General features: G+C 41.1%; 2 protein-coding genes across 2 annotated transcripts in view; both read left to right on the forward strand.

Annotated features, from left to right (window-relative positions):
• The first annotated feature begins 5,068 nt into the window (after positions 1-5,068).
• Positions 5,069-14,879, forward strand: LOC146679061 (malignant fibrous histiocytoma-amplified sequence 1). The gene is made up of 10 exons (XM_085412239.1): positions 5,069-5,112; positions 5,217-6,090; positions 7,662-7,959; positions 8,068-8,254; positions 8,346-8,539; positions 8,877-9,376; positions 13,024-13,181; positions 13,274-13,448; positions 14,476-14,543; positions 14,647-14,879. The coding sequence occupies exons 1-10, from the start codon at positions 5,085-5,087 to the stop codon at positions 14,661-14,663; spliced, it is 2,499 nt and encodes an 832-aa protein (XP_085268365.1). The 5' UTR covers positions 5,069-5,084; the 3' UTR covers positions 14,664-14,879.
• A 1,176-nt stretch (positions 14,880-16,055) lies between these two features.
• The window catches only part of mapk8ip1b (mitogen-activated protein kinase 8 interacting protein 1b), a 45,624-nt gene continuing 34,617 nt past the window's right edge, over positions 16,056-27,062 (forward strand). Inside the window, exon 1 of the mRNA XM_085412251.1 lies at positions 16,056-16,195. Coding sequence (XP_085268377.1) covers positions 16,119-16,195 — 77 coding nt within the window. The 5' untranslated portion in view covers positions 16,056-16,118. The remainder of the gene's footprint in view (positions 16,196-27,062) is intronic.

Genomic DNA, 27,062 nt, shown 5'->3' on the forward strand with positions numbered 1-27,062 from the left:
TCTTCATACACTGTATACATTATTTGAAATGATTTGAAACAGCTTTAATAACTCATACATACACACACACACATATAGAGAGAGAGAGATAGCGAGCGAGAGAGACAAGTACAGCCTTCTTTTTATAAAGTTTATGCTGTAAATAATGATGTAATTATTGAATCATTTGAAAAAATATATATATTTTTTTTTGATAACTACATGATTATTGTGCATATCAATGAAAGTGTAGTACAGAAATATTTTTTTTCTTTAAGAAAAACAAAAACATAAGATAAATAAGTCATGCTGCCATGCTGTATATATCCAACATGTATAAACCTGTTCTGTGTGCAGAGATCCACTAGTTTATGTTGTGAAGATCAATGGTGCCATCTAAAGGTGAACTGCAGTCCTCTTACCAAGTGTCATTACAAGTTGGGATTTAAAGTGGATAAAAAATAATAATAAAAGAGAGAGAGAGAGAGAGAGAGAGAGAGAGAGAGAGAGAGAGAGAGAGAGAGAGAGAGAGAGAGAAAGTAAAAAATACAACCTGTGATTTGTGTGATTTTTTTTTTAAATCAAGTATCCTAAATACTAAAGTGTTGTCTTTGATTGGCACTCTTTATTGAGACAGAACAAATGAACAAATTGCAAAGTAGTTGTCATGAACTGGTCAAAATGAGAGCGTTGGACCCAAAAGCAGACTCAATGGACTAGAAGAACTGTTTACAGGTTTTATGAACAAAAACAGAAATTCAAGACTTAGAACATGACCCAACCTATAACATTCACAAACGGCCGAGAAACGAGGAAGGTAACGAGGCCAAAGAATGCTACACGAGAGGAACACAGTCTGTTGAATCCTGGTCGCTGTGTCCGTGAGAGTATCCTGGGAAATGAACCGGGGGGGGGGAGAGTTGTCCAGTTCCAAGAGAGTCACGATGGGCAGAAGGGCAGATGGGAGAATAAGATGAGTATGGAATCCTTGGTGGAGGTCTTAGTGTGTTAGCAGAGGCATTATGACTAGCGCCATGGAGTAACGCAACAGGAGGTGGATCTGCTTGTGGCTTTTTTGGGCTGTTGTCACAAAACATTCTGTTTTAAATTTTACACATGATAATGGAAAAACTAATTTAGTATGTGAATTGACCTGATCTTGTCATGAACCGGCTGTGTGGAGGCAGATGAGGACCCAAACGCAAAACTCACGGAGGCAGGAACTGAACTCAAAATCACTGCTTTATTGCAGGTTTCACAAAGGAACAGAACTAAACTGGGAATACTAACAGAAGACCGTGGGAACACAGAAAGACACACAGGTTCGGGGAGAAGACATTGACGACGCGACACTGACCTGATGGAGACATGCACATAAATACACAGAGGGTTAACGAGGGAAGTGGGAGCACACGGGGAACACAGCTGACACAGATAATCATAACGAGACAGGGCAGGAGTGAACACAACATGACACATACTGACGAGAGACTGTCAAAGTAAAACAGGAAGTACACAGAGGTTCAGACAGGAGGAGAGAGAGCACGGGGAGAACACAGACATAACAGGCTGGGGAAAACATGGAATAAAACACAAGGAGAGACGAGGGCTCACAGATACACAGGGGCACACAGGAGGTAACCAAATAAGGAACATCTTAACTAAATAACCTAGGAACCAAGGCATAAATAGGGAACAAAATACAAAAACTAAGAATACTGGGCCAACATGGCCCAGGACCATGACAGATCTTCCAAAATAGATACCAAATCAATCCATTGCTTCAATCTTTTCTATAAAACTGCAAAACTGAGAAGACACTCATTCTAGAGTCTGCACTCTTACGCATTATTCTCACACAAACTATGAATTTAACGCAATCCTTAACCTTAACTGATTGTCAAAGACATATATCAGGCATGTAAGACTTTAACCTTGAACACAATCTTACATCATTGTCTTTTGTCCTCTCTATCTGCTAACTCTTGCTATCTTTGGGAATGAAATAATATTATATTTACATTTCCATCCATTATCTTCTGCTCTTTGCTCTTTTTCTGCTTCTGTAGTGCTAGTTACATGCTAAAGATAGTAAAACACAAACTGCATCCAGGACACAAACAAATGTATAACACTGCTAACACAACTTCGACTCTTGACAAGCACCTGCACAGACCGAATGCACGAAGTTACACTAACACAATGTAAGCCAAGAGCCCAGAAGGATGTTAAAACTGAGTGAATGCCTAAACCAGCTGAGCAGTCAGACCCTGAACTATAGACCAGGTCACAAATGTACGTTTCTAGAGTACTCTGTGGGAATCACTTTATAGCACTTTAGCCTGGTTTTATCCTTGCTTTGTGTTGTCATTTTTGTGTTTATACATAAAAATTTAAATAAAGATTGTGTCCTCATTAGGAGAGGCATTTGTATTAATGTGTGGGACTGAAGCATAAGGGTTCAGGGTTAAATATATGTTAAAAAACAAAAACAATTTTCAAATTTTTTGTAATTTATTGCATTTTTTGCAATTTATGTAGTTACTATGCACTTAATGCAAACATATTATTAAAATTTGGGTTATAATGGTTGTATTGATGTATAGCAACTTGAAATGCTCCCAAAAATGGCACTATAGCATGTAAAAATATAATATAAGATCTGGCAGACTTGGTTCTATGGTAGGTCTTAAAGGGTTAATCAACTCAGCTAAGGTGATTGCATACTATTATCAGTTAACTTCCCTTTTTCTGCTGCGTGAGATATAGGCCTGTATAATGAGCAATAAGCCCTCTCTGTTTAGCAGCTTTCCTAAAATCCTCATATGACCTTAAAACACACAATGTTTCAATGTGCTCTGTATTCAAAAGCTACCTCCTTTACACACTATGAGCTCTGTTACTATAGTTAAGTGCAACAGACCTGTAACTTTCACTGTCTTTGGATTGTGCGTCATAGATGCTGTCAGCTGAAACAAAAATCCTGTTTAAAAATATGTATATGATGCCACTGGTTAGTGTTGTACATATAGGGAAGAAATCTCAAATGTGTTATAAATGCATAAGGTATGATCCACAAGCATAATTGCACACGCACTGCACAGTGTGGGGTGGTTGGTGGTTCAATTCCTGGCTGTGTTGTATAGAGCGCTTTGAGTACTTTAGGAGAGTAGAAAACGCTATACAAGAAAGAATCAGTCCATTTACGGTAAGGTTTTGTAAGTGAGTGAGAGGGATATTAATCATCAGTGACCTGTTTGCCTCAGAATCAGGAAGTGTGCAGGAACAGTCAGAGCTGTTCACTTCCTGATATAAACGCTCAAGAAGTAAACCGTCCTTCAATTGCATGAGAAGAATTCCACAGTCAAATGGCTGGTAGGTAACTTAAATTCTACTTCTAGTGCTAATATTGTTTAGGTCTGTGACAGTTGTTAAATGAGACATTTTTCAAGGTGTTGTCCCATAATGTATTCTAGAGAAAGCTGAGATTGTGTGGCTGTGAAAACAGATGTGAAGACAATTTTAAGGGAACTTCCCTAGCATCAGAGAATTTTCATGTTCCAAAAACACTTTTACTGTTGTCATTGTGTTAGAAAGAAAAAAAGAAGCTGTCTTGCCAAAATACATGTATGGTAGTGCTATATGATACTTTACAATACCCTATAAAGGCAGCTTATGTAGGAGAGAACATTGTGTCATGATTTATGAGATGAAACATCATTAATTTGCAAATTCTGCAAAAATTTGTATGACCACTAAATCACAATAATTAGTTAATACAATACAAACTCAGCTTTCATATTTTAATGTATGATGAATATTTGGATCAATCAGCCTACCTCTAGTGCAGTGGTTCCCAAAGTTTTTTTGCTAGGCCCCCCTTTGTTTTACAAGAAAAATGCTGCCCCTGCCTCCGCACCTACACAGGTATTTTTGAAAACGCAGCTGTTTCGTCCACACGTAAACGGCGTTTCGAATCACCGAAAACAGAGATTTTTTTAAAACTCCTTTTTTGCGTTTACGTGTGGACGAGGAATACAGAGTTTGTCACACAACGTCAAAGGTATGTGCCTTTTTTCACGTCATGCTGTGCACCACGTTATTGTTTACATGAGATGAATTGCAGAGTAGCAGATAGAGACAAAATACTGTTAATCTGACTATCGTCAGGTTTTACAGCTTACATATACACACGCAGTTACTGTCCCTCTATTTAGAAAGGCAGAGGCGTCACGATGTGATTATTTTACGTGTAGTTGTTTTTTTCCTGTGTAATAATATTCAACATTGCTATCAATACATTTTTCAAAAAATGTCTCTCTGTGCAAAATGGGTTCAAAAACATAAACAACTGTGGGATATTGTTTGTCGGTGATTTAGACAGGGGGAACAAATCGTGGCAGGATCAGCCTGATGTTATTTGTATCCCACTGTAACTTTACTGTATACTAGCTAACATCTCCAAAATGTCAGGAGTAGTTAGTTATTACAACAAGTGTTTGTGAACTAAAAATCAAGAATGTGGGATACTGTTTGTCCGTCATTTGGAGAGCCCAGCGCGTGCTCCCGACAAAGGGAAAACCAATTCTGCAGGGGAGACCTACCTCGGCACTTGTGCAGGTGAAGCCAAAGGAAAGACCACCATATTTCACCATATTCACCATATTTTCTAGTCTTTGGCTTAGAATGAAGTTGGTTTGGAAACATATTCAGTGATGCTTCATCTCCTGCTTTGCGTTTCTGTAGGCGCCCCGTGCTAGCAGTGTCCAAGCGTTTTGTTTCCTTTCCCCCCTTTTCACACCGTGCCCCCGCTGCAATGGCTCTGCACTGTCTGTGTAATTTGTGCCAGCCATGTTCCCAGGTATTTCCTCTTGCCCTTTCCCCACTTGTATTTGTCTTCATGTTCCTTTGCTTCTTGTCGTGATCTCCATCATGCCTCACTCTGTGTTCGGTCCGTCAACCTGCCTAGTTAATTTGTATCTGTATTTCGTTTTTTCCTTGTTCAGCAATAAAGCTGGTTTTGGAGTTTACATTTCATTTCCTGGAGTCTGCATTTTGGGTCCTTTTCCTGCCTGCCTGCCCACAGCCAAAACACCATATATGAGATGGAGGAGATGGCTGCAAAGCTTTTAGGTAGATCCAGCATCTAGTCTATGGTTTATAGGGTTGTACCACACAAGTCAGTAAAATTGCTTTATGAAACGGTGCCTAGTTGTTAACCTATTTTTGTAACACAGCAACCAGTTGGCAGGTATGGGATCTATCAGGACAAAAACTGAAGTACCTTCCTCAGGACCTTCTGGCACCAGTTACTTTGTATACAAGTGTGGATTTGCAGAGGAACAAACTAAAACGTGTCACCGGCATCTCCAAAAACACCAACATCACAGAGCTTAATCTGTCCAGGAACAAGATAATCGAGTTTTCTCAAGAAATCTGCAACTTGAAAAATTTACAGACACTCTATATGAATCATAACAATGTCAGATCAATTCCAGAAGGAATCTTCCCACATCTTAGAAATTTAAAGTTCCTAAAACTCAGCACCAATCGCCTGGCAAGGCTTCCTTCAGATATAAACCAGTGTACCAGTCTTACTTACCTGGACCTTTCCAAAAACTGCCTGCAAAACATCGAACCACTAGTTGGGCTACCAAAACTGAGGGAGTTATTGGTTGAGAAGAATCAGCTTACAGAGCTACCATCCCAGCTTTTCCAGAAAGGTAGCTGTGAGCTGACCAAGTTCAAGGCCATGTGTAATCCACTAAGGTGTCCACCAGAGGAAGTCTGTGCTGGAGGGGTCATGGACATTCAGAGCTACTTCCTTCAAATGGAGGAGAACCCCAATGCTCACACTACCTGGACAGTTAAAGCAATGTTTCTGGGCTCTTCCATGGCCGGGAAGTCCACACTCTGCCACAGCCTTAGGGAAGGGAAGCCTGTGGCAGTTGCAATGAAGGATCGGACGGAAGGAATAGATATCACTCGGCTATACACCCATGAAGTCCGCTTCCTTCTCTGGGACTTTGCAGGGCAGGAGGAGTACTATCTGACACATCATATCTTTATCACACCAAGAGCACTTGTTATCCTCACTGTCAATTTGGCCAGGTGAGACAATTATTGTTTCTTTTTTTTATGGTTATTTTGTTAAATTATATGACTAATAGTCAAATAATATGACTAATGTGACTATAGTTCTTTTGTTGCCCTTCCAGCTATCTAAAAGTTATCTTTCTAAAAGAAATTCTTTCACTAGAAAGTCTTTTTAATGCTTTGCAATTGTATATTCAGTCTTTATTTTAGAAAGCAAGGGAAATCTGTGGAAGTTAACATATATATATATATATATATATATATATATATATATATATATATATATATATATATATATATATATATGTGTGTGTGTGAACATATATATATATATATATGCCAAGAGTGAATCGATGTCTCGTTCACTCTTGGCATACAGGAGGTGGTCCTGTGGCATACACAGGTTGGTCAGTCTGACTGCTTGGTCTGCCAGTAGCTGGTGTTTTGCGCCTCTGGTATTCTTGCCCATGCTCATGTATTGACCCATGTGTCAGTTGGAGGGGACCGGTCCTTGAGGATCAGGACTGTCCGGCCTTCGGTTAGCCATTTTTATTGTTCCCTTGGTAACCGGCTACGGGGGGGGGTCCAGGTTTCAAGCTTGGCCATGATCCTATCTTGATCTCAACGATCCTTCTCCTATCGCACTTGGGGCTTGGTACCCAATCTCGGGTGGGGGTGATGAAATCTCCCCCCTGACCTGGCATCCTGGCTCCCCCTTGCCGTAGCATTTATGTTGTACCTCGTCAATCTCTAGCTGTGAGAGCAGTCCCTTCTTTCGAATGTTGGAACAGTTGTGGATGTTGGGTATCGAAGAATCCATAGGTCCCTCATCCTATTCATGTAACCCCTTCCGCCAGGGTTACTTGCGTAGTAGCATTCCAACTACGCCTTGTTTTCGTCTCTTGCCCACCAATGCCTTCTTGTTCCAGTAGCCCACTTCTTGTCAGGGTGCCCTGGTTCCTCGACACCTGACGCGGTGCATGCCTCCATATTTATCTGTCTCGCTCATGTCTGCGGTAGGCTTGCTTAGCATAAGGGGTCTAGCCTATATATATATATATATATATATATATATATATATATATATATATATATATATATATATATATATTAGATAACTAATACATACACACACACACACACACACACACACACACACACACACACATATATATATATATATATATATGTGTGTGTGTGTGTGTGTGTGTGTATGTATTAGTTATCTAGGTGACAGCAGCAGTGGATATTTTCAATATTCACATGGCTGCCATATGTCGCTTAGTTTATGAATGTTGTACTTACAGCTTCAAAAAAAAACCCTACTTTTTCAGTCAAGAAACAGTTTTTTTTAATGTACTTTATGACCAAACACCTTCCACCCTACTGATATTTACTTGAACAAAAACTATACATTGAGTTTAGTGCTAGTTAGCCAAGATATGACAAATGTGAAATTAATATTTGTGTATGCCAGTTATCGAGCAGCAGCATTCTGACATTATGTGTAAGTACCAATGACACCCAGCATCTTAGAGACCAATAGCAAAAAAAAAAAGACAATAATGATTCTGATTTTCTATCAGCTATAGCACTGTAGACCCAGAGTCTTTCAAAGACCAGATTTGGTTCTGGTTAAACAACATACAGCTACGTGTGCCAAATGCAGTGGTCATGCTTGTGGGAACACATTGTGATCAGTGCAGAGACCTGGAAGAGGTAATGGAGAAGAAGAAAGACATTGATGAGAAGATTAACATAATGCTGGTAAACAGAAAGATGGTTTTAAAGTACCAGAAGAAAAATCTGGAAGAAAATACAGACCCATTTCTCTACATGGATCAAGTGGATGAGATTGATTCCCTTTTAGAATACAGTTTGAAGGTAATGATTGGTATGATTAAAATATACCATTTTAAATGCCACACAGGCCCAGTGGGGTGTTACTGTGGATGCAGAACCTTTTACAGTTTTCCTTTACCTTCCCTTCAGGTGTTGGATCTTCTAACTCTTGACTGCACAAAGACTCAGGATATTGTAAGATTCAGAAGTCATATTTTGAAATGCATTCAATCAGAAAGCGCTTTCCTGTGTTCTGAGACCATCTTACCACAAAGTTATGAAGAAGTGGAACAAGCCATCCAAAACCTTGTTACACTAGAACAGATTCCTCAACATGGTAAGTCCAGTTAATGACTGTGCACTTTATTTAAGTAACACGGAGAAGTTGTTTTTGCTTTGTAATAAAAAGTATCCATTTTCTATGTCAGGTATTGTTCTACTTGAAGAACTCTGTGATTTAATAATGAACCATGTAACACAGAGCAGAGAGCACCTCCACTCCATATTGCAATTCCTCTTGCGATATCTGCACAGAATTGGGGTTATTATTTGGTATGAAGATATTGATGTACTAAGTGACCATGTGTTTATCCAGCCTTCATTCCTCATTTCTATGTTCAAGGTCAGTGGCTGTTTTTCTTTTTTCAGACCTATGTATGCACACACTACCCTTTCGAAGTACAATGGTTTCCTTTACAAGCATTAATGTGAAGATTCCTGGTAGTGTCGCTTCCACTTTAATTTTAATTCCAAACAAATTACCAATAAATATAATGTATACATGGATCAGAATGCAGTTAGGTTAAGACCAAAAAATAGCACTGGCCACGGTCAAACAAGCAGCTACACTCTTTTGATCCCTTTGCCTGAAGATTTCCACAGAATTTACAAACTACACTAAACTACTGTTACCACAGTTTCTCCTAACTTACTCTCCTAACTGCTTTCTGTGATTGCAGACCATTGTGAGACATGACCTGGTGCAGCAGCTTGAGAGAATCTCAAGAGACCTACTCATGCAAGAAGGAGCTCTGATGAAACAAAGGTTCATCTGGGTGGAGGACTTGCGGTGCAGAGGCACCCTGCACAATGCAGCCCTGCGCATCTTAGTCCGGAGGGAGTTAGAGAAACTGGTCATAGATGATGATGATTTGGTCAGAGAGGTAGTAGGTAACAAAAAGGAGGAAGGCATAATTCTCACCCTGTTGCAGCACTTTGAGGTTACCCTCCCAACTCTTGTCAGAAGCCCCATGAACCCCCAAGCACCAGACTTCATCCCAGGAGAAAATCACTGGGAGTCAGTCAGGGAGTCAAAGAGAGACCCTGATGGAGCTTGCCTCTTCCCCATCTATCTGAAGGATGACCTCATAGTATGTCAGAAATGGGGTGAGAACAAGCAGGATGATGTCAGAGTCCATGTGTACGTCCTTCCTGAGGTTCCACATGGCTTCTTTCACAGGTAGCTTGGAAAAAATTTAATTGTTTGTCACCTTTTATAACAGGGGTAGGCAACTCCAGGCCTCAAGTGACAGTGTCCTACAGGTTTTAGATGTGTCCTTGATCCCACACAGCTGCTAAATGACCTCCTCAACATGTCTTGAAGTTCTCCAGAGGCCTGGTAATGAACTTATCATTTGATTCAGGTGTTTTGACCCCGCCTACACCCTTTACAATCACAGGTCAAGGATGACCCTTGGTTTGACCACTCGTCCTGATCTGGTGGTCAGGGCAGGGCTAGTGTCCATGGTTGGTGTTGCAGTGTCTCTAGATGGCGACAAGGGCTCTGCTTGTTGTTGAGCTGCACTATCAGGCTGGCTTATCAGATCGGGTGCTGGTGCTGAAGGTGCTGGTCACGCCTTAGCGCCTCTCAGGTGTCGTCAGTTACGCCGACGTCTGCCCCTCGCCAGTGCGGATCACAAAAGAGCGGGCAGTCTCTGCAGGTCGGATGATGACAGCCGGTTTCCAACTTCTGGACTCATCCTGAAAGCAGATGTGCTCCCTCTGCGCTGCATTTGTAGTATCGCCTCTGGTGCTCTTCTCTTTCCATCCGTGTTTTTTGCACCACCGTCTGGCTTACGACGCTGGGTACCAACTGGTATACGGTGATGGGAAGCACTGAGCGCAGACATCGACTCATGAGGAGCTGCGCGGGTGATCTGAAGCCGTCGACTGGTGTGTTCCTTTGCTCCAATAGAGACAGGTAGGGATCTACTCCCTGAGCATGAGCTTTATCCAGAATTGCTTTGGCCGTTTTGACTGTTCTTTCGGCAAGGCCATTATTTTGTGGGTACAAAGGGCTTGAGGTTGTGTGGACAAAGTCCCATGTGACTGCGAAGTCCTTGAACTCTCGAGAGCTGTACTGTGGGCCGTTATCTGAGATAAGCTTCTCTGCTTTACCGTGTCTGGCGAATATGGCCTTGAGCTTTTTGATGACGGACCCTGTGGTGGTGGAGAATAGCCTTTCGACCTCAAAGAAGTGGCTGTAATAGTCCACAACTACTAAATAGTCTCGTCCACGCCATGTGAAGAGGTCTGAGGCCACAGCCTGCCATGGTCTCTCAGGAATCTGTTGTGTAATGAGAGGTTCTTTAGGGTTCGCTGCACACCTCTCCTAACATATGAAACAGTTTTCCACTGTGGCAGCAATGTCCTTGCCCATGCCTGGCCAGAAGAGGGTGTCCCTCGCTCTCTGCTTACTCCTCTCAATCCCCATGTGCCCAGTGTGGATTCTCTCCAGCATATTGTTTCTTAGGGCTGTTGGCACTGTGATTTTGTCACCTTTAAAGATGATGCCATGGAAGTGTGAAATTTCATCTCTGAAATTCCAGAAGTCCTAAAGGATATGGGGGCATTTTTTCCTGTCCTCAGGCCAGCCATCATGCACGGTTTACTTCAGAAGGGTGAGCTGCGGGTCGCATGCTGTCGCAGCCTGTATCTCTGAGAGCTTTTGGTCACTTACTGGGAGGCTGTTTATCACTGAGTGGACCTGATCCTCCATGCCTTTGCTCAGCGTGCTGTCTTGGTCGAGCAATGGTTTCCTGGACATGTCGTATCTCTGCAGCTGTAACAGCATGTGCTGCAGATGAGCAGGGGCTATGGAGATTGGCTTCTTCAATATGTGCTCCAACGGCTTGTGGTCTGACTCGACGATAACTCTTCTGCCATACATGTAGGTGTGGAAGCGCTTGCATCCAAACAACACTGCAAAGAGTTCTTTTTCAATCTGTGCATAGTTAACCTCTGTCGGGGTCAGTGTCTTTGAAGCATATGCTATTGGATGTCCGTCCTGCATCAACACAGCTCCCAAGCCATACTTTGATGCATCTACCTGTAGGCATAGCTCCTTGGTCGTGTCGTAGTATGCCAGTATGGGGCCTGGTTCCCTGGTTATGAGATCCTTTATTTGCTGGAAGACTCTGTCATGATTCTGATCCCAGACGAACTCAGAGTCTTGCTTGAGCAGCTGACGCAGCGGTGCGTTCATTTCTGATAGTCGTGGTGCGAATCTGGACAGGTAGTTCGGCATACCAAGAATTGTCTCAAGCTCATTCTTATTCTCAGGAGGTGGCATGTCCTTGAATTTCTGTAGTTTCTTTGGGTCTGGCTGGATGCCCTCCCGGGTGAGTTTGTGTCCAAAGTAACTCACTTCTGTGGCCCCTATGACAAATTTCTCTGGATCGAGACGCACTCCTCGCTCCCTTGTGCGCTCAAGCATGGCACGGAGGTTCTCGTCGTGTTCCTCCTTTGTCTTGCCAAACACGAGGATGTCATCCACGATGGCTGCCACCCCATTGAGCCCTTCATATGTCTCATTGATTTTCCTTTGGAAAATGTCCTGTGGTGATATTATCCCAAAGGGAAGGCGCAGAAAGCAGTACCTGTTTTGTGCGATTTCATAGGAACGTGCAATGTCTATGCCTTTTTCTAGAGTCAAATCTGACCCTTGGCTCAGCAGCTTTTCTTTGACTTGTGGGAAACTGGTTGCAAAGACAATCCTGTCTTAGACCATTTCATCACAGTTAACATAGCCACACTGCTTGACGAGTAGCTTTAATTAACTCTGTCACAAAGTGTTCGAATGACTCTCCTTCGCCTTGGAGTCTTTCATTAAATTTGTATCTGGCAAAAACGGTGTTCGTTTTCAGCATGAGGTACTGTTCAAACCTGTCAAGATAGGTGGTCAGCCTTTTAGCTTCTTCATCAGACAGCTGCCATGTGTTATAAATGTCTCTGCCTCTTTTTCCTACCCACAGAAGAAGATAGCTGCACTGGGTCTCCTCGGGCTTGCCACTTAGCGGGCCGCTAAACATTAGCTTCACATGTTGCACAAACCTTTGCCAGGCATCGGGAAGAGTAGCTGAATCCCAGTCCATTCGTGGTGCAGGAACTCCCGACGAATCCATTTCGCGGTGTCAAAGGGCGTTTAGTTCGAATTACTCTGACACCATGTAATATTCTGTTCTTTGACTTATGAATAATATATTCTTAAACTGCTTCGTGAGTCTCCATCTTCTTTATTTACCACTCGCTCGGTACAACATAACACACCTCCACTTCCGTAACCCGCCCCACTGCCACTACGGCAAACCCCAAGGGACAATAAGCACGAAGTGCAAACATTATAAACAATACAACAGTGTTATCTAAAATCTGCAGGACACTAGCACTTAAGGCCTGGAGTTGCCCAGCCCAATCTGTAAGATAAGTATATTTTCAATTGTATGTTGGTTTTCACAATTTTCAAGGCAGAGTCTATATAAAAGACTCAAATATGTACAATGAAATTCACAGACACCACTAGCACCACAAAAAGCTCATTCAATAAGCTACAGAGAAGATGTATTGTGTCTTTTATATATATATATATTTTATATATATATATATATATATATATATATATATATATATATATATATATATATATATATATATATATATATATATAATGGCACACTTTTACATTTACACTTTCTTTGTAAATTTCTTCAGTTTCCAATGTTTTCATTGATTTATAATTCTATTTTTTTTTCTTATTCTTACTCCACTCAAAAACCTCATGAACCATAAATCTTCTGATCTCTCATGGTTGCCACATGTAACCCTTAGACTGATCATTAAGACGTGCTCTCTTTACTCGACTCACTGGGTGGGAAAGGAGCAGTGTCTCCTCTGCTGTGGAAACAGACTTGCTCTGTTTAGACAGGGGGACAACAATGGAGATTCCTTTATAGAGATACGCTGCCGAAGACCTGAGAAGGATGAAGGTAAAAAAAAAATCTGTGGTGTCTTTTGTTTTAGGACCAAAAAGAGCTCGACAGCAACAGTAGAACTACATGTAGCTCATTTCTTTTCTTAGAGTTTCGGCAGATGTGGGATCTGATCTTGGCAGTGATGTCCAAGCTGTTTGTGCTGTCAAGGCAGTGGCCAGGACTGACCCAGCAGGTACACACTCCCTGTCCAGAGAGAGGCTGTCTGCATTATTTTACCTGGAGGGACTGGCAGGAACTGAACAACACCAACCTTTACAGTCTGTAAGTGTTGTATCTCTTAAGACTTCATCCCTGATGGCTTTTCAGAATCTAGACTACAGGGAGTGCAGAATTATTAGGGAAATGAGTATTTTGTCCACATCATCCTCTTCATGCATGTTGTCTTACTCCAAGCTGTATAGGCTCAAAAGCCTACTACCAATTAAGCATATTAGGTGATGTGCATCTCTGTAATGAGAAGGGGTGTGGTCTAATGACATCAACACCCTATATCAGGTGTGCATAATTATTAGGCAACATCCTTTCCTTTGGCAAAATGGGTCAAAAGAAGGACTTGACAGGCTCAGAAAAGTCAAAAATAGTGAGATATCTTGCAGAGGGATGCAGCAGTCTCAAAATTGCAAAGCTTCTGAAGCGTGATCATCGAACAATCAAGCGTTTCATTCAAAATAGTCAACAGGGTCGCAAGAAGCGTGTGGAAAAACCAAGGCGCAAAATAACTGCCCATGAACTGAGAAATGTCAAGCGTGCAGCTGCCAAGATGGCACTTGCCACCAGGTTGGCCATATTTCAGAGCTGCAACATCACTGGAGTGCCCAAAAGCACAAGGTGTGCAATACTCAGAGACATGGCCAAGGTAAGAAAGGCTGAAAGATGACCACCACTGAACAAGACACACAAGCTGAAACGTCAAGACTGGGCCAAGAAATATCTCAAGACTGATTTTTCTAAGGTTTTATGGACTGATGAAATGAGAGTGAGTCTTGATGGGCCAGATGGATGGGCCTGTGGCTGGATTGGTAAAGGGCAGAGAGCTCCAGTCCGACTCAGCTTGTTTCTGATTTTTATGAGGCGAAAGTGGTGTGTAAGTCTTCTGATGTACTAGCAATGGTCAGAATTCCAATGTTCCGTGCCCTCAGACTTTTACCATTAGCATCGGTGCTAAAACAAATTACTGTTAGCTTGTAACAGATAGCACACAGAACTAGAATTAACTTGTTTTTCTCCTCCCCCTGTTTTATTATGTATTTTCATCTGGTTATTGTTTATATCTCTTTATTTTTTACAGTGTGAAGGAGGAAAAATTAGTTTGCCAGGGAGGCCATACACGACGAACGGAATTCATTTTTCCAAAAGGTAAATTGATGTCTTCTTTATTCTGTAAAATAAAGGGGAAAATACAACAACAACATGTGCATTGTTTATATTGTTATTAATCACCACTGTGTTTTCTCTAAAGCTGCCACTTCGCAGTGATGACTGATGAGAATGACGTCGAAGAAGACAAACACAGCATCACAACCTCTTAAGCAATATGTTTAGTGGCAAAATGTTTTTTGTGCTAGCCAATTTTATCTTCTTTTTTAGTGACTGGTATGAGTATTATTTGGAAAAGTGTCACCAAGTATTACGTTCAGGGCTGAGGCTGATTTTGTAATAAATGTTTTGTAATAGATGTATTTAAAAATACTCCAGAAGACTACTTGCATTTCTATTTTTGATATGCAGCGTTTCAGTGTTTATGTGTACAATGACAGCCTCTGCTGGCTCTTGAAGACTGTCAGCTATGTTTTTCTTTGTGAAGACAAGTTGTAGACCTTACAGTGTTACATGAAAAATTACAACTGCTGCATGTAAAACATTTAAGCTGATCTTTAATAATATGATAGTCCAAATCAATCCGGTCATCTGCAAACTCCTAAAATAGGCTTGCTACCCCTGTATTTCTCTAGTTTTTCATCAGTTCCTCAAAACTCTCTTCTACGTGCTGGCTCATGCTGCCTTCAGGGTCTACTCGTAAATGTCAAGAAGAATGTCATGAAGAATGGTTAATTGTTAAACCCCTGTAGTCAAAAGAAATGACATGTTATTAATTACATAAACTGTCGCTGTCATATAAAAAAATACATGTCAGATTATCATATATTTTTGTAGTCTTTTTTGTAGCCACTCATGCCTGTATGAAAAAAAAGTCCTCACAGCAAACTGAACTGTGTAGTCTGAGTTAAATCCAGATAGAACAGAACCCAGTGAGTTAATGTCCTATAAGTCATATAGCAGTAATTTTCTCTTCTCTTCTGTCTAAAGACGGAAATCGACTGTCTGAAGTCTATTTTTGTGTCTTCTGTTTTGGAAATAACCTGCTTAAATGTAAATCTGACACTTGTTCAAGTGAAGAATGAGGTAATCGAATTGATCAACTTCTGGACGTACACAACTTACATGTTTTTCAGAAATATTTATGCAAATGCTTAAGACCCTCCTGAAGTTCTAAATTTAGGTGATGTTTTTAGGAAATTACATCTCAGCTATGTAACTCTGTTTAAAAACGAGAGGGACAGAATTATAAGACCATGGCACCTTGGTCAACATTCACTTTAACGTTGTGCTGAGCAGCTATAGAAGTCTACATAGAGTATATATATATATATATATATATATATATATATATATATATATATATATATATATATATATATATAATTTAATGAAGGAAAACACAAACTGGATAATTTTACAGGGCGAATAATTTCCAAATACATCAAAATCTTTGGGCGTTACCAGTTTTGATTATTCTTGCCCCACTTTAGGTAGTTACTATGTTTCCCACAGTCTTCGAAGGCAGCATCCTATCGCGGCATCGCCGGACCTCTCTCAGGTGTCTTTCCCGGGCAGCTGCACGGCGGAACGGAGAAATGAGAAAGGGGCAGCATGGCGGACAGGGAGAAGAGGAAAGCTACCCCGCCGTCTGGCCGCAACATCCAGGTGAAGTCCCCGGCCAGTTTCAGGTAGGTCCCGGCGGACACAGGGTTGGAGGGAGGGAGCGACCGAGCTGCCAGCCTGCCCACCAGGCTGGAGGCTGTGAATGAGGGATGAACCACTGCGGTTTTGCATATCCGAAGGTGCTGATGCTGGCTGGTTGGAGCCGCTGCAGCAGCAACAGTGTCTGTCTCCGCGGAGCTTTCCAGCGTTCCGACTTGCAGTGTGTTGTTGAGTCGCATGTTTTGTGCTTGGGCGTGTCTGCTCCCGGTGGACAGACACGAGCGATGAGCTCCCTGCTGCAAACATGGTTTAAATATGCCCTACTTTCTGCTAGTCTGCTTCAAAATCCTCACAGTACAAGGATACTTGGTCGTAGTGCATGTTTAATACATATTTTTTCCTTTGCTTTGGTACTCCTTTACGACGCAGTCCAAGTCTCCATCATACGTTTGCATCATTTTGAGCTTGATTTGCTGCTAAAACTCTTGATTCGACAAACCCGGCACTGATTTAGTGTCATATTTTCGGATTTTAACAATACAGACAAGGAGTAAAGCATATGCCTCCAAAAGAATATTTAAGGGACTGATTGTGTTGATGATTTTATGGAAATGTTATCAGAGCCATACGTCATCATAAGCTGACTTTTGTGGTTTAACAGTAAGTAAACTTTGATATTAAGTGGAAAGACTTTAAAACATTATTGAATCATTCTTCCTGAATTATTATTCTTATACCAGCTTAAAAATAAAACACCAAAAAGACAGAACAAAAAAAGAAAACAAGTACACTATTTGTCCCAATTACTCACTTTTACAATGCATAGATTTGCCACACAGTCAGACTGATTTTGAATAGCCTAATGTACTCAGTAAACAAAATATTCAGTAAAATAATTACATCCTTACAATAATAATTTAGATTTTGGTTTTGCTCCTTGGGTTGATTTTCAGACTGAAAAAAGCAGTCTGGGGAATCTTTGTGCTCTACAAATGGACATGTAGATATCAGCTGTTTAAAAACGGTAGGTCAGGTGACCAGTCAGAGGGATTCAACCTGTAGAGCTGAGCACTGCAAGAGATTAGCTCCACGCTGATGTCTGCTCTCACATGCTGAGTGCCTCACACACTCGGAGACCATTGCAGCTCTGCTTTAAGAGAAGCTGTGGCATTACCTCAGGGTGATTATTGTGAGGATGGAGGCCTGTGATCAATATTCTCTAGTGAGACAACAACACACACACACACACACACACACACACACACACACACACACACACACACACACACACACACACACACACACACACACACACACACACATTCCTGCAAACACCCAGCCTCTGGCCCAGTCTGTCCTTGTCTCATTAGCTGAGCTGAAAACAACCACCAAACATCTTTGTTCAGGATTTCATGATGATCTGTTATTGGGGATTGAATGCTGCTGATTGGTATTTGGGAAATGTGACTGACTAGAGGAAAGAAGCCAGATAATCCAAAATCTCGGGGGCTGGCCCAGTCCCAGAGCGGCCATATGTTGTCATGTTTTTCTCTCTCACCTCCCTGCCTGTGCACGCTACAGTGAAATCCTATGTCTCAGCCCAAGCCACTGCAGTTAAGAGACCAGCTCTTTGTGTTGGAGATGTTCAGTAAGTGAGACACATAAACGCCTCACCTTTATTTCTGGTGTTTTAGTGGCGCATTAGGATTTGTGGCATGAATCTGAGTGCAACTGAATTATGTATTAGTCATAAAGAACTGGGTTATACAGAAAGGATGACACCCATTCGATTTTTATGCAAGTCAGATAAATGGCCTGTATTTGTATAGCGCTTTACTTTGTCCCTATGGACCCCAAAGCCCTTTACACTACATTCAGTCATCCACCCATTCACACACTGGTGATGTCAAGCTATATTGTAGCCACAGCTGCCCCGGGGCAGACTGACAGAGGTGAGGCTGCCAGACACTGGTGCCACTGGGCCTCTGACCACCACCATTAGGCAACGGGTGAAGTGTCTTGCCCAAGGACAGACCGACCGAGACTATCGGAGCCAGGGCTCGAACCGGCAACCTTCCAATTACAAGATGAACTGCCAACTCTTGAGCCACACAAAGTCAGATAGCCGCACAAAATCATTCTGTATAACAATAGATTTCTAGTAAAGGTTCTAGGTTTTTAATCCAAAATGTACAGCAGGTAAAATTCTTTTTGCCAAAATCATTTATTTCTATTGGTTTATCAGTATGCAAATTGTGTCTTCTGCTTTACTGAAAAGTTTGTTCTCACTGGGTGTACCCTGGATGACTCATGTTACCGCTAAGGATGGAAACTGAGTTCCCAGTAGTTCAGTTCCTTGGAATTGTTAGTCTGCTTTCCTATCGATTCTGCTTATTGGTTCCACTTCAGTTGGTGTCCTGGAGGAGGAAAGTAGCGGTGCAGTCTACAGCATGAATATAGACATAACTTTTATTTTTATTACACAAAAGGACGAGAGCACAATGGTAAAGTGCAAACTGCATACAGGACAGAAACCTTGTGCTGCTAAAAGAACTTCAGCTCTTTGCAATTATCTGCACAGATAGCATGCTAAGCTAGCCAAGAACCCAGTGTGATGTTAAAGCTGAGTGTAGAGCCCAGCCCAACAGTCAGACCCTGAACTTCAACAGGCAACAAATTGATGAGCAGTCAGGCTCTAGCATTTTTCTCCCTGTTCATGTTTCTAAAGTAGAATCACTGTGGCGATCGCATTAAAGTCTCTCTGTGCTAGTTTTCATCTTTTTGCTTTGTGTTGTCAACTTTGTGTTCATACCTTAATACTGAAAGAAACGTCATGAGTGTGTCCTCATTAGAATAGGGGTTTGTGTTGGTATGTTGGCCTGTAGCCTATAGGTTTTTATTGTTAACTGGTAAATTATGAGACAATGATTTTTCATGTCATTTTACAGAGAATAGTGAAAGTAACATAATGAGTAGTAATACATCTTTTGACTTTTAAGTAATGACCCCAACACTAATCAGAGCCTCCAGCATGCACAAACATTTGACCGCACAGCATACAGTTATTTCCCACAAATGTGATGTCTTTGATGTGTTGGCTGCTGGTGGTGACTCTCAACCCAATGACAATTGACAGGAGAATCGATAAGGACACTAATCGATAAGTGATCTTGATAATGGAAATCTGAATCTCTAAATTCATATCAGTTCTTATCTAGTAAGAGTTTTACAACTCATGATGTGGTTGTTATAAACACTGTGCACTATAACAACAACGAAACGTTTTCCTGTTAGGCAGCTTTGGTAGAACGTGTGTAAACTGTGGCATGTGGTGTTAATGATATTCAAGCTGACAATGAGCCGTGACAGCAGAGTTAAAAAAATAGTCTAAAGTGATGTTGAATTCTGCATTTGAACATCCTTTTTATGTTCATCCTGGAGATGAAGAGAAACTGTTGAAATGTTCGGGAAACCGGCAGTCATATTGTAACTGATATTAAGCAATGGACAGCAAAATGCTGCACAATGTAGTCTACAAAAAAAGGAAAACTAAAAAACTTATAAAGGCTGCATAAAATAATTAGACCTTTCAACTAGTCATCCCCAAACAGAATTTAATCTTCAGCTATCCTGTAATATTTAATGTGAAATTAGGTGTTCAGGAAGTCTCAAACCTGGATTGTATTTTTTCATTTTAGAGGGAGTGGTGTGGTGAGGGCTGGGCTATACATTTATGTGAACTTTTGTTTTAAAATTACCTGCCATGCATTATTCACATAACTCACTTGTGGCACAAGAGGGCGTAGTGGGAAATCTGTATCTGTGCAAGTGTGCGTAGTTAAGCATAATTAAGAAGATATGAAGCAGAACAACAGTATAGGATTGCAGACTACTCTAGGGTGCTTTAAGGGAAAAACTCATTAGACATCAGCCAGCTGAGATCCCTGTTGATGGATCAGGTAATGCCTGTCTTTCTCAACAGGTGCAAGTTAACTGTAATCACTTGTTAGAGTTATAAAATAGCTTTCTGTGAATAGGGTTTGAGAGTTCTAGTAAGTTATTTGATTGGTTTATCATACAGTAGCATTAATTTGATTTGGTTAACTTGTCTAAGCTGGAACTTTCACTCTGTTAGCAACAACTGGAGCTGAAATAAAGGTATTGTCATCACCCCGTTGGACAGATGGACAAGGCGGGTGGAGTGGACATCTAAGTTTGTGAATGTAATAAGTCGAGAACAAAGATACGTAGGATTTTCAAATTGATGCCATAGGTGCATCTACTAAAAACCTTGGATAAGTTTGAATGTCAGTGATCTTGACCTCATGGTCAGAGTATGCTTTCTGAAAATCTTGTGAATGCAAAAACTTGAAAACGGGACTACGTAAGATTTTGAAATTGGCAACTCAGGTGTGTTGCCAGTTGCCAGTAGTTTTTGTTATGTATTTCATTAAACTGGCTGTCATTTCCAATATTGCTCATAAAAGTTTCCACCTTAAGGGCACGGAAAATACCTTTGTAGGTCATCATTCATCTGTTTCGTGTTTAAAGAACATAAGTAGAAGGCAGCTGGAGTTTGTTCTAGGGATGTCATGATACCAGAAATTTAGAAGTTGGTACCAGTAGTATTATACGAGTCTCCATGCCCAATTCATTACCAAACCACAATTATTATCCTATGTACTGTACTTAAACAGACTCCTTTATTAAAAGGTATTTTAAAACACTGACATACTGGCATAATTTTAATTTAAAATGTTAACATTAAAATTTGCTCACAAAACACAGATTGAAATGTTAGGGTGGTTGTCGAATAGTCTAGTAACGTTACAGCAAGGATTGTAACCTGTGGAAGAAACTGATTTCACAACAGTATTGCCAGCTATGATAACATATATTTCAGGATTAAGTAAGAAGGATAATACTTTGAATGATGTTAGCATAAACTGAAGGAAAAGTCTTTACACATGATTATGTTTAAAATAATTAGGGATGTTTCCCTCAGAATTAGATTGTATTTGTGGCAGCGAGGCAGATCATGTGTGCACATATTTTAAATGTTGTTGAGCACACTCACAAATTTCATGAATTATTAAATAATAGCATATACACTAACCACATTATAAATAATAAAGAAATAATCAACTGCCTTGCTAATAAGTTTCCAATCCGTTGAATGAACTCCACAGGTATTTGCCTGTTCTGCTCTACAGCCGTAGTGAGATAAAGTGGCGAGAGCTTTTCTCGTTCCTCAGGCTCTGGTTAGATATGCCTTTCCAGCTCACTGTAGATCATGTTTACTCAGATTTACTATGCCAAGGAGGACCCTAGCTGGCTAGCAGTTTGTGAAATTTCAAATACAATTACTGATGCTCTTTCATGGTCGAAAGGATGCATTGTGCAGTTGGTTAAAAAGGTTGATCCAAATTCAGCATCCATAATAGAAAATATTTTTCAATTTTAATATGTGACAATAATGCAAAAGCAGAAGAGTTACATCATTAAGTTACTTTAACTGCAGCGTTAAGCAGTCATATTATATTTTTACTTAAAATTAACATTGACAACAGTACTTTTATGCTTACATTTGACTTATGCTGTGTCACTACTGTTGCTATAATGCTGCTGCTGCCACCTTGTTTCAGTAGATTTACATTTCAAATTAGGTAGTGTGTCATCAGGGACACTAGCTCTCTGGTAAAGAAAGTTGGAAAAGGCCCTTCATTTCTCTTGTAAATGTTGCTGCAAACATCAGTTAAATGTTGTTCAGGATTTTTTCTAGTTTTTTCTTGAATCATTGTGATTTAATTTGGAGGCTATATTGCCCACCCATACTCTTGCATTTTGCATGACTTATGTCCCGAGGAATCAGAACTCGTAGGCACATCTTTCCATTTTTTCCCCAAATTACTTAAAAATCAAAAGTTTATCAGTAATCTCTTAATTATAAATCCACAAAAGTGTTTGAGTCATTTATCCATTGACCCTCTTTCTCTACTTTCACCTTTTCATTTGCAGCTTTAATGTTGGTTGATTTGAATTTCACCTGTAGTAGGAGCTAGTGGACAGTAATTGCCCTGCTTGCTGTTCCCAGTGGATGATCATTTACTGCTGTGTCTCATTTCTGCTAACAATGCATGTTTGACTTGACAGCACTCCGTTCTGTTTATACAGTACAGGACCCTCTCTCGCTCTTCTTTTTCTGTCACTCTCTCTCTCTTTAAAAGCAAGTACAGCACAAGTAAAACCTAATTTAGGAGTTACAGTTATATTTAGAGAAAGATAAGTTGCTAACGTTCCCTTAGTTTTTCTAAAAGATCCCTGCTTCGCTTGTGACATCTGGTTTCACCAAGATGGTGAAAGAATTATGACAAGGTGTCTGTTTTACCTATGGTAGGTCTTGATGCATTTTCAATCATCCAGGAAAGAAAACCTCCAAAAGTTGATTCTTTTCATCTGGACGTAGCATTTGGGAGAAACGTTTCAGCACTCATCCAAGTGACTTCTTGAGTCTCAGCTGACTGCAGGTTTCCCCAATCTTATAAACAGTACATTCGCATAATGACTGAAACCAGCCCACTGAGGAACAATGGGCTGGGAGGTCAGTTCCTTAATCTTAATTATGCAAATTCTCATGACCATTGATCAACAACCACTGACCAAAACCCACTGATCAAAGACCACTGATCAATGGCCATGAGTACCATTCACAGAGAGTTGGGGAATGGCTGCAATCACAGCATTGTAAGATGGCGAAAGATGTACCCTTAGGCCCCCTCCTCGATTCAGAGATGGTCTTTCCCTTTTCACATAAATGGCCTCCTTGACGCCGCGCTCAAATCAGCGTTCCTCCCTGTCCAGGATGTGAACATCCTCATCCTTGAAAGAGTGTCCACTGGACTGTAGGTGTAAATAGACTGCAGAGTCCTGGCCTGACGAGGTAGCTCTTCTGTGTTGTGCCATCCGCTTCACCAGAGGTTGTTTGGTTTCCCCGATGTATAAATCCTGGCAATTCTCCTGGCACTTAACAGCATACACTATGTTACTCTGTTTGTGTCGGGGGACCCGATCCTTGGGGTGGACCAGTTTTTGGCGCAGCGTGTTTTGGGGTTTAAAAGCCACAGTGACCCGGTGTTTAGAAAAAATGCGTCTCAACTGCTCAGATACTCCTGACACCTATGGGATCACTACAGGTTTTCGCTTGGGCAGCGGTTGTCCTTCTCTCCTGGATCGGCTGGAGCTTTCTTTAGATGCCTTTCCAGCTTTGACAAAAGTCCAGCTGGGATAACCACATTTACTCAGGGCCTTCTTGGTGTGCTGTTCTTCTGCCTCCCTGGCCGCTGTGTCAGTGGGGATGGTGTTCGATCTGTGTTGTAGCGTCCTGATGACACCCAGTTTGTGCTCCAGTGGATGATGAGAGTCAAACCTTAGATACTGATCTGTATGTGTAGGTTTACGGTACACGTCAGCTTTTAGATGTCCCCCATTACTGATGGAAATCTCACAGTCTAAGAAGGCTAACCTGCCACTTTTCATATCCTCCCTGGTGAATTTGATGTGTCAGTCCACTGAGTTAATGTGATCCGTGAATTGTGGTACGTCCTGAGATTTAATTTTCACCCAGGTGTCATCCACATATCTGAACCAATGGCTTGGTGGTGTTCCAGGGTAGGATAGCAAAGCCCTCTTTTCAACTTCTTCCATGTACAAATTGGCCACGATGGGTGAAACTGGGGAGCCCATGGCACACCCATGTTTCTGCCTGTAGAACTGACCCTTGTATGTGAAGTAGGTGGAATGAAGACACAGTTCCAAAAGCAAACACACTTGGTCGATGCTGAGAGTGGTCCTGTTGCTGAGGTTGGTGTCATCCTGTAATCTCTTACAGACTACCTCCAACACTTCCGTGACTGGGATGCACGTGAAGAGAGATGTAACGTCTTGCAAGACCATGGTTTCATCTGCCTCCATAATGACATCTCTCACCTTCTCAACAAAATCCAGGGTGTTCTGGATGTGGTGTTCAGAGCTGTCCACCAGCGGGTTGAGGATCGAAACCAGAAACCTGGAGATGTTATAGGTGACCGAGTTGATCATGCAGACAATCAGTCTTAAAGGTGCATTAAGGCATTTATATATACCTGGCAGTTCTTTCATCCATCCAATCATTTCAAATTTAGAGACACCTCTTTGGTTTCAAAAAACCAAAGTGGAAACAACTATATGCATATTTTATCTACAGTCCATGCAAACTGGTATTATGATCTACAGCTGTGTGTTAAAATGAAGTTTTCAGCCACACGGCTAATGAGAATATGATTGCATATACATTTACTGAGGCTATTTCTTAGCTTCAATTTACAGACATTCTGCTTACAGCAAAACAGTGGGGGTTTTTTTAAGGAAAGAAAAACAATTGTAAAATTGTGAAAGCTTGGCCAGTTTAGTAATGAAGTAATCTTTTAATTTTTGCACAATGAATGTCAGGTAATTCTCACCCTGTGTCCTTTACATTTATGCACTGACCTGCACTTTTTACCATCCTATTATGCTTGCATTAGCAATATCAAAAGGGTTTCACAGCAGCGACAGTGGTGGGATAACATCAAGTGGGAAGCTATAAAAGACTGTGAAAAGCAGACTGTAGATTTATTCTCGACTAGAGAAATGCTACATCCCTAGAACATGAGAGGTAAACGGGCACCCTGGAAAATAAGGGAATGGAACTTTGTAATGTGTCTTTAACATGGTAAAACCATATTGGAACTCATTGTGATTTCCTAACCTAAATGCTCACAACTGAAAATAAAACTGAAACGCTAGTGAGAGCGAATTTTAAGAACTTCCTTGTCAAAAGTTGGGATGTCCAAAATGGGAATGCCCCTACATGTTTTCAGAAAAAATGTTCCAGTTGGTGAAAACAAATAAACAGTAGTACAGGGAGTGCAGAATTATTAGGCAAGTTGTATTTTTGAAGAATAATTTTATTATTGAACAACAACCATGTTCTCAATGAACCCAAAAAACTCATTAATATCAAAGCTGAATGTTTTTGGAAATAGTTTTTAGTTTGTTTTTAGTTTTAGCTATTTTAGGGGGATATCTGTGTGTGCAGGTGACTATTACTGTGCATAATTATTAGGCAACTTAACAAAAAACAAATATATACCCATTTCAATCATTTATTTTCACCAGTGAAACCAATATAACATCTCCACATTCACAAATATACATTTCTGACATTCAAAAACAAAACAAAAACAAATCAGCGACCAATATAGCCACCTTTCTTTGCAAGGACACTCAAAAGCCTGCCATCCATGGATTCTGTCAGTGTTTTGATCTGTTCACCATCAACATTGCGTGCAGCAGCAACCACAGCCTCCCAGACACTGTTCAGAGAGGTGTACTGTTTTCCCTCCTTGTAAATCTCACATTTGATGATGGACCACAGGTTCTCAATGGGGTTCAGATCAGGTGAACAAGGTGGCCATGTCATTAGTTTTTCTTCTTTTATACCCTTTCTTGCCAGCCACTCTGTGGAGTACTTGGACGCGTGTGATGGAGCATTGTCCTGCATGAAAATCATGTTTTTCTTGAAGGATGCAGACTTCTTCCTGTACCACTGCTTGAAGAAGGTGTCTTCCAGAAACTGGCAGTAGGACTGGGAGTTGAGCTTGACTCCATCCACAACCCGAAAAGGCCCCACAAGCTCATCTTTGATGATACCAGCCCAAACCAGTACTCCACCTCCACCTTGCTGGCGTCTGAGTCGGACTGGAGCTCTCTGCCCTTTACCAATCTAGCCACGGGCCCATCCATCTGGCCCATCAAGACTCACTCTCATTTCATCAGTCCATAAAAGCTTAGAAAAACCAGTCTTGAGATATTTCTTGGCCCAGTCTTGACGTTTCAGCTTGTGTGTCTTGTTCAGTGGTGGTCGTCTTTCAGCCTTTCTTACCTTGGCCATGTCTCTGAGTATTGCACACCTTGTGCTTTTGGGCACTCCAGTGATGTTGCAGCTCTGAAATATGGCCAACCTGGTGGCAAGTGGCATCTTGGCAGCTGCACGCTTGACTTTTCTCAGTTCATGGGCAGTTATTTTGCGCCTTGGTTTTTCCACACGCTTCTTGCGACCCTGTTGACTATTTTGAATGAAACGCTTGATTGTTCGATGATCACGCTTCAGAAGCTTTGCAATTTTGAGACTGCTGCATCCCTCTGCAAGATATCTCACTATTTTTGACTTTTCTGAGCCTGTCAAGTCCTTCTTTTGACCCATTTTGCCAAAGGAAAGGACGTTGCCTAATAATTATGCACACCTGATATAGGGTGTTGATGTCATTAGACCACACCCCTTCTCATTACAGAGATGCACATCACCTAATATGCTTAATTGGTAGTAGGCTTTCGAGCCTATGCAGCTTGGAGTAAGACAACATGCATGAAGAGGATGATGTGGACAAAATACTCATTTGCCTAATAATTCTGCACTCCCTGTATTGTTTAGTCAGAGGTTTTGTTGAAGTGAAATTTTTAAATTTTACTAATAACAGTATTATTATTTATGAAATAATACAGCAATACATCACACAACAACATCTTTTTTGCGTCAGAAATTTCACAGACATAAAGGAATGACGTCTTTTACGATAAGTGCTGCAGACTATCTGAATATACCGTGTGACTGTTTGGGCACCTGTCTACGTTTGCTTTATGGCCTGTCAGCCTTCTTATTTTGTCACTGTCGCCATGCTGCCAGATCTCAGCACTGAGTGCAGTAGTTTCATGAATGATGATAAGCTAGAATCTTCTTTTAAGAAGATGAATAGGGAAAAAGAGCGATGGAAAAGGGAAAATTAGAAGTCTTCTGTGATCAATGAGCCCCATGAA

Source organism: Rhamphochromis longiceps, linkage group LG1 (genome assembly GCF_057381845.1).
Source record: "Rhamphochromis longiceps isolate RC_006_pf linkage group LG1, R_longiceps_female_GT1.1, whole genome shotgun sequence".
NCBI lineage: Eukaryota > Metazoa > Chordata > Actinopteri > Cichliformes > Cichlidae > Rhamphochromis > Rhamphochromis longiceps.

Coding starts and splice junctions, on each gene's coding strand:
- LOC146679061 (XM_085412239.1), top strand. CDS start 5,085: ATGGAGGAGATGGCTGCAAAGCTTTTAG. Junction 6,091..7,661: donor CTCACTGTCAATTTGGCCAG/GTGAGACAATTA, acceptor ATTTTCTATCAG/CTATAGCACTGTAGACCCAG. Junction 9,377..13,023: donor CCACATGGCTTCTTTCACAG/GTAGCTTGGAAA, acceptor TGTAACCCTTAG/ACTGATCATTAAGACGTGCT.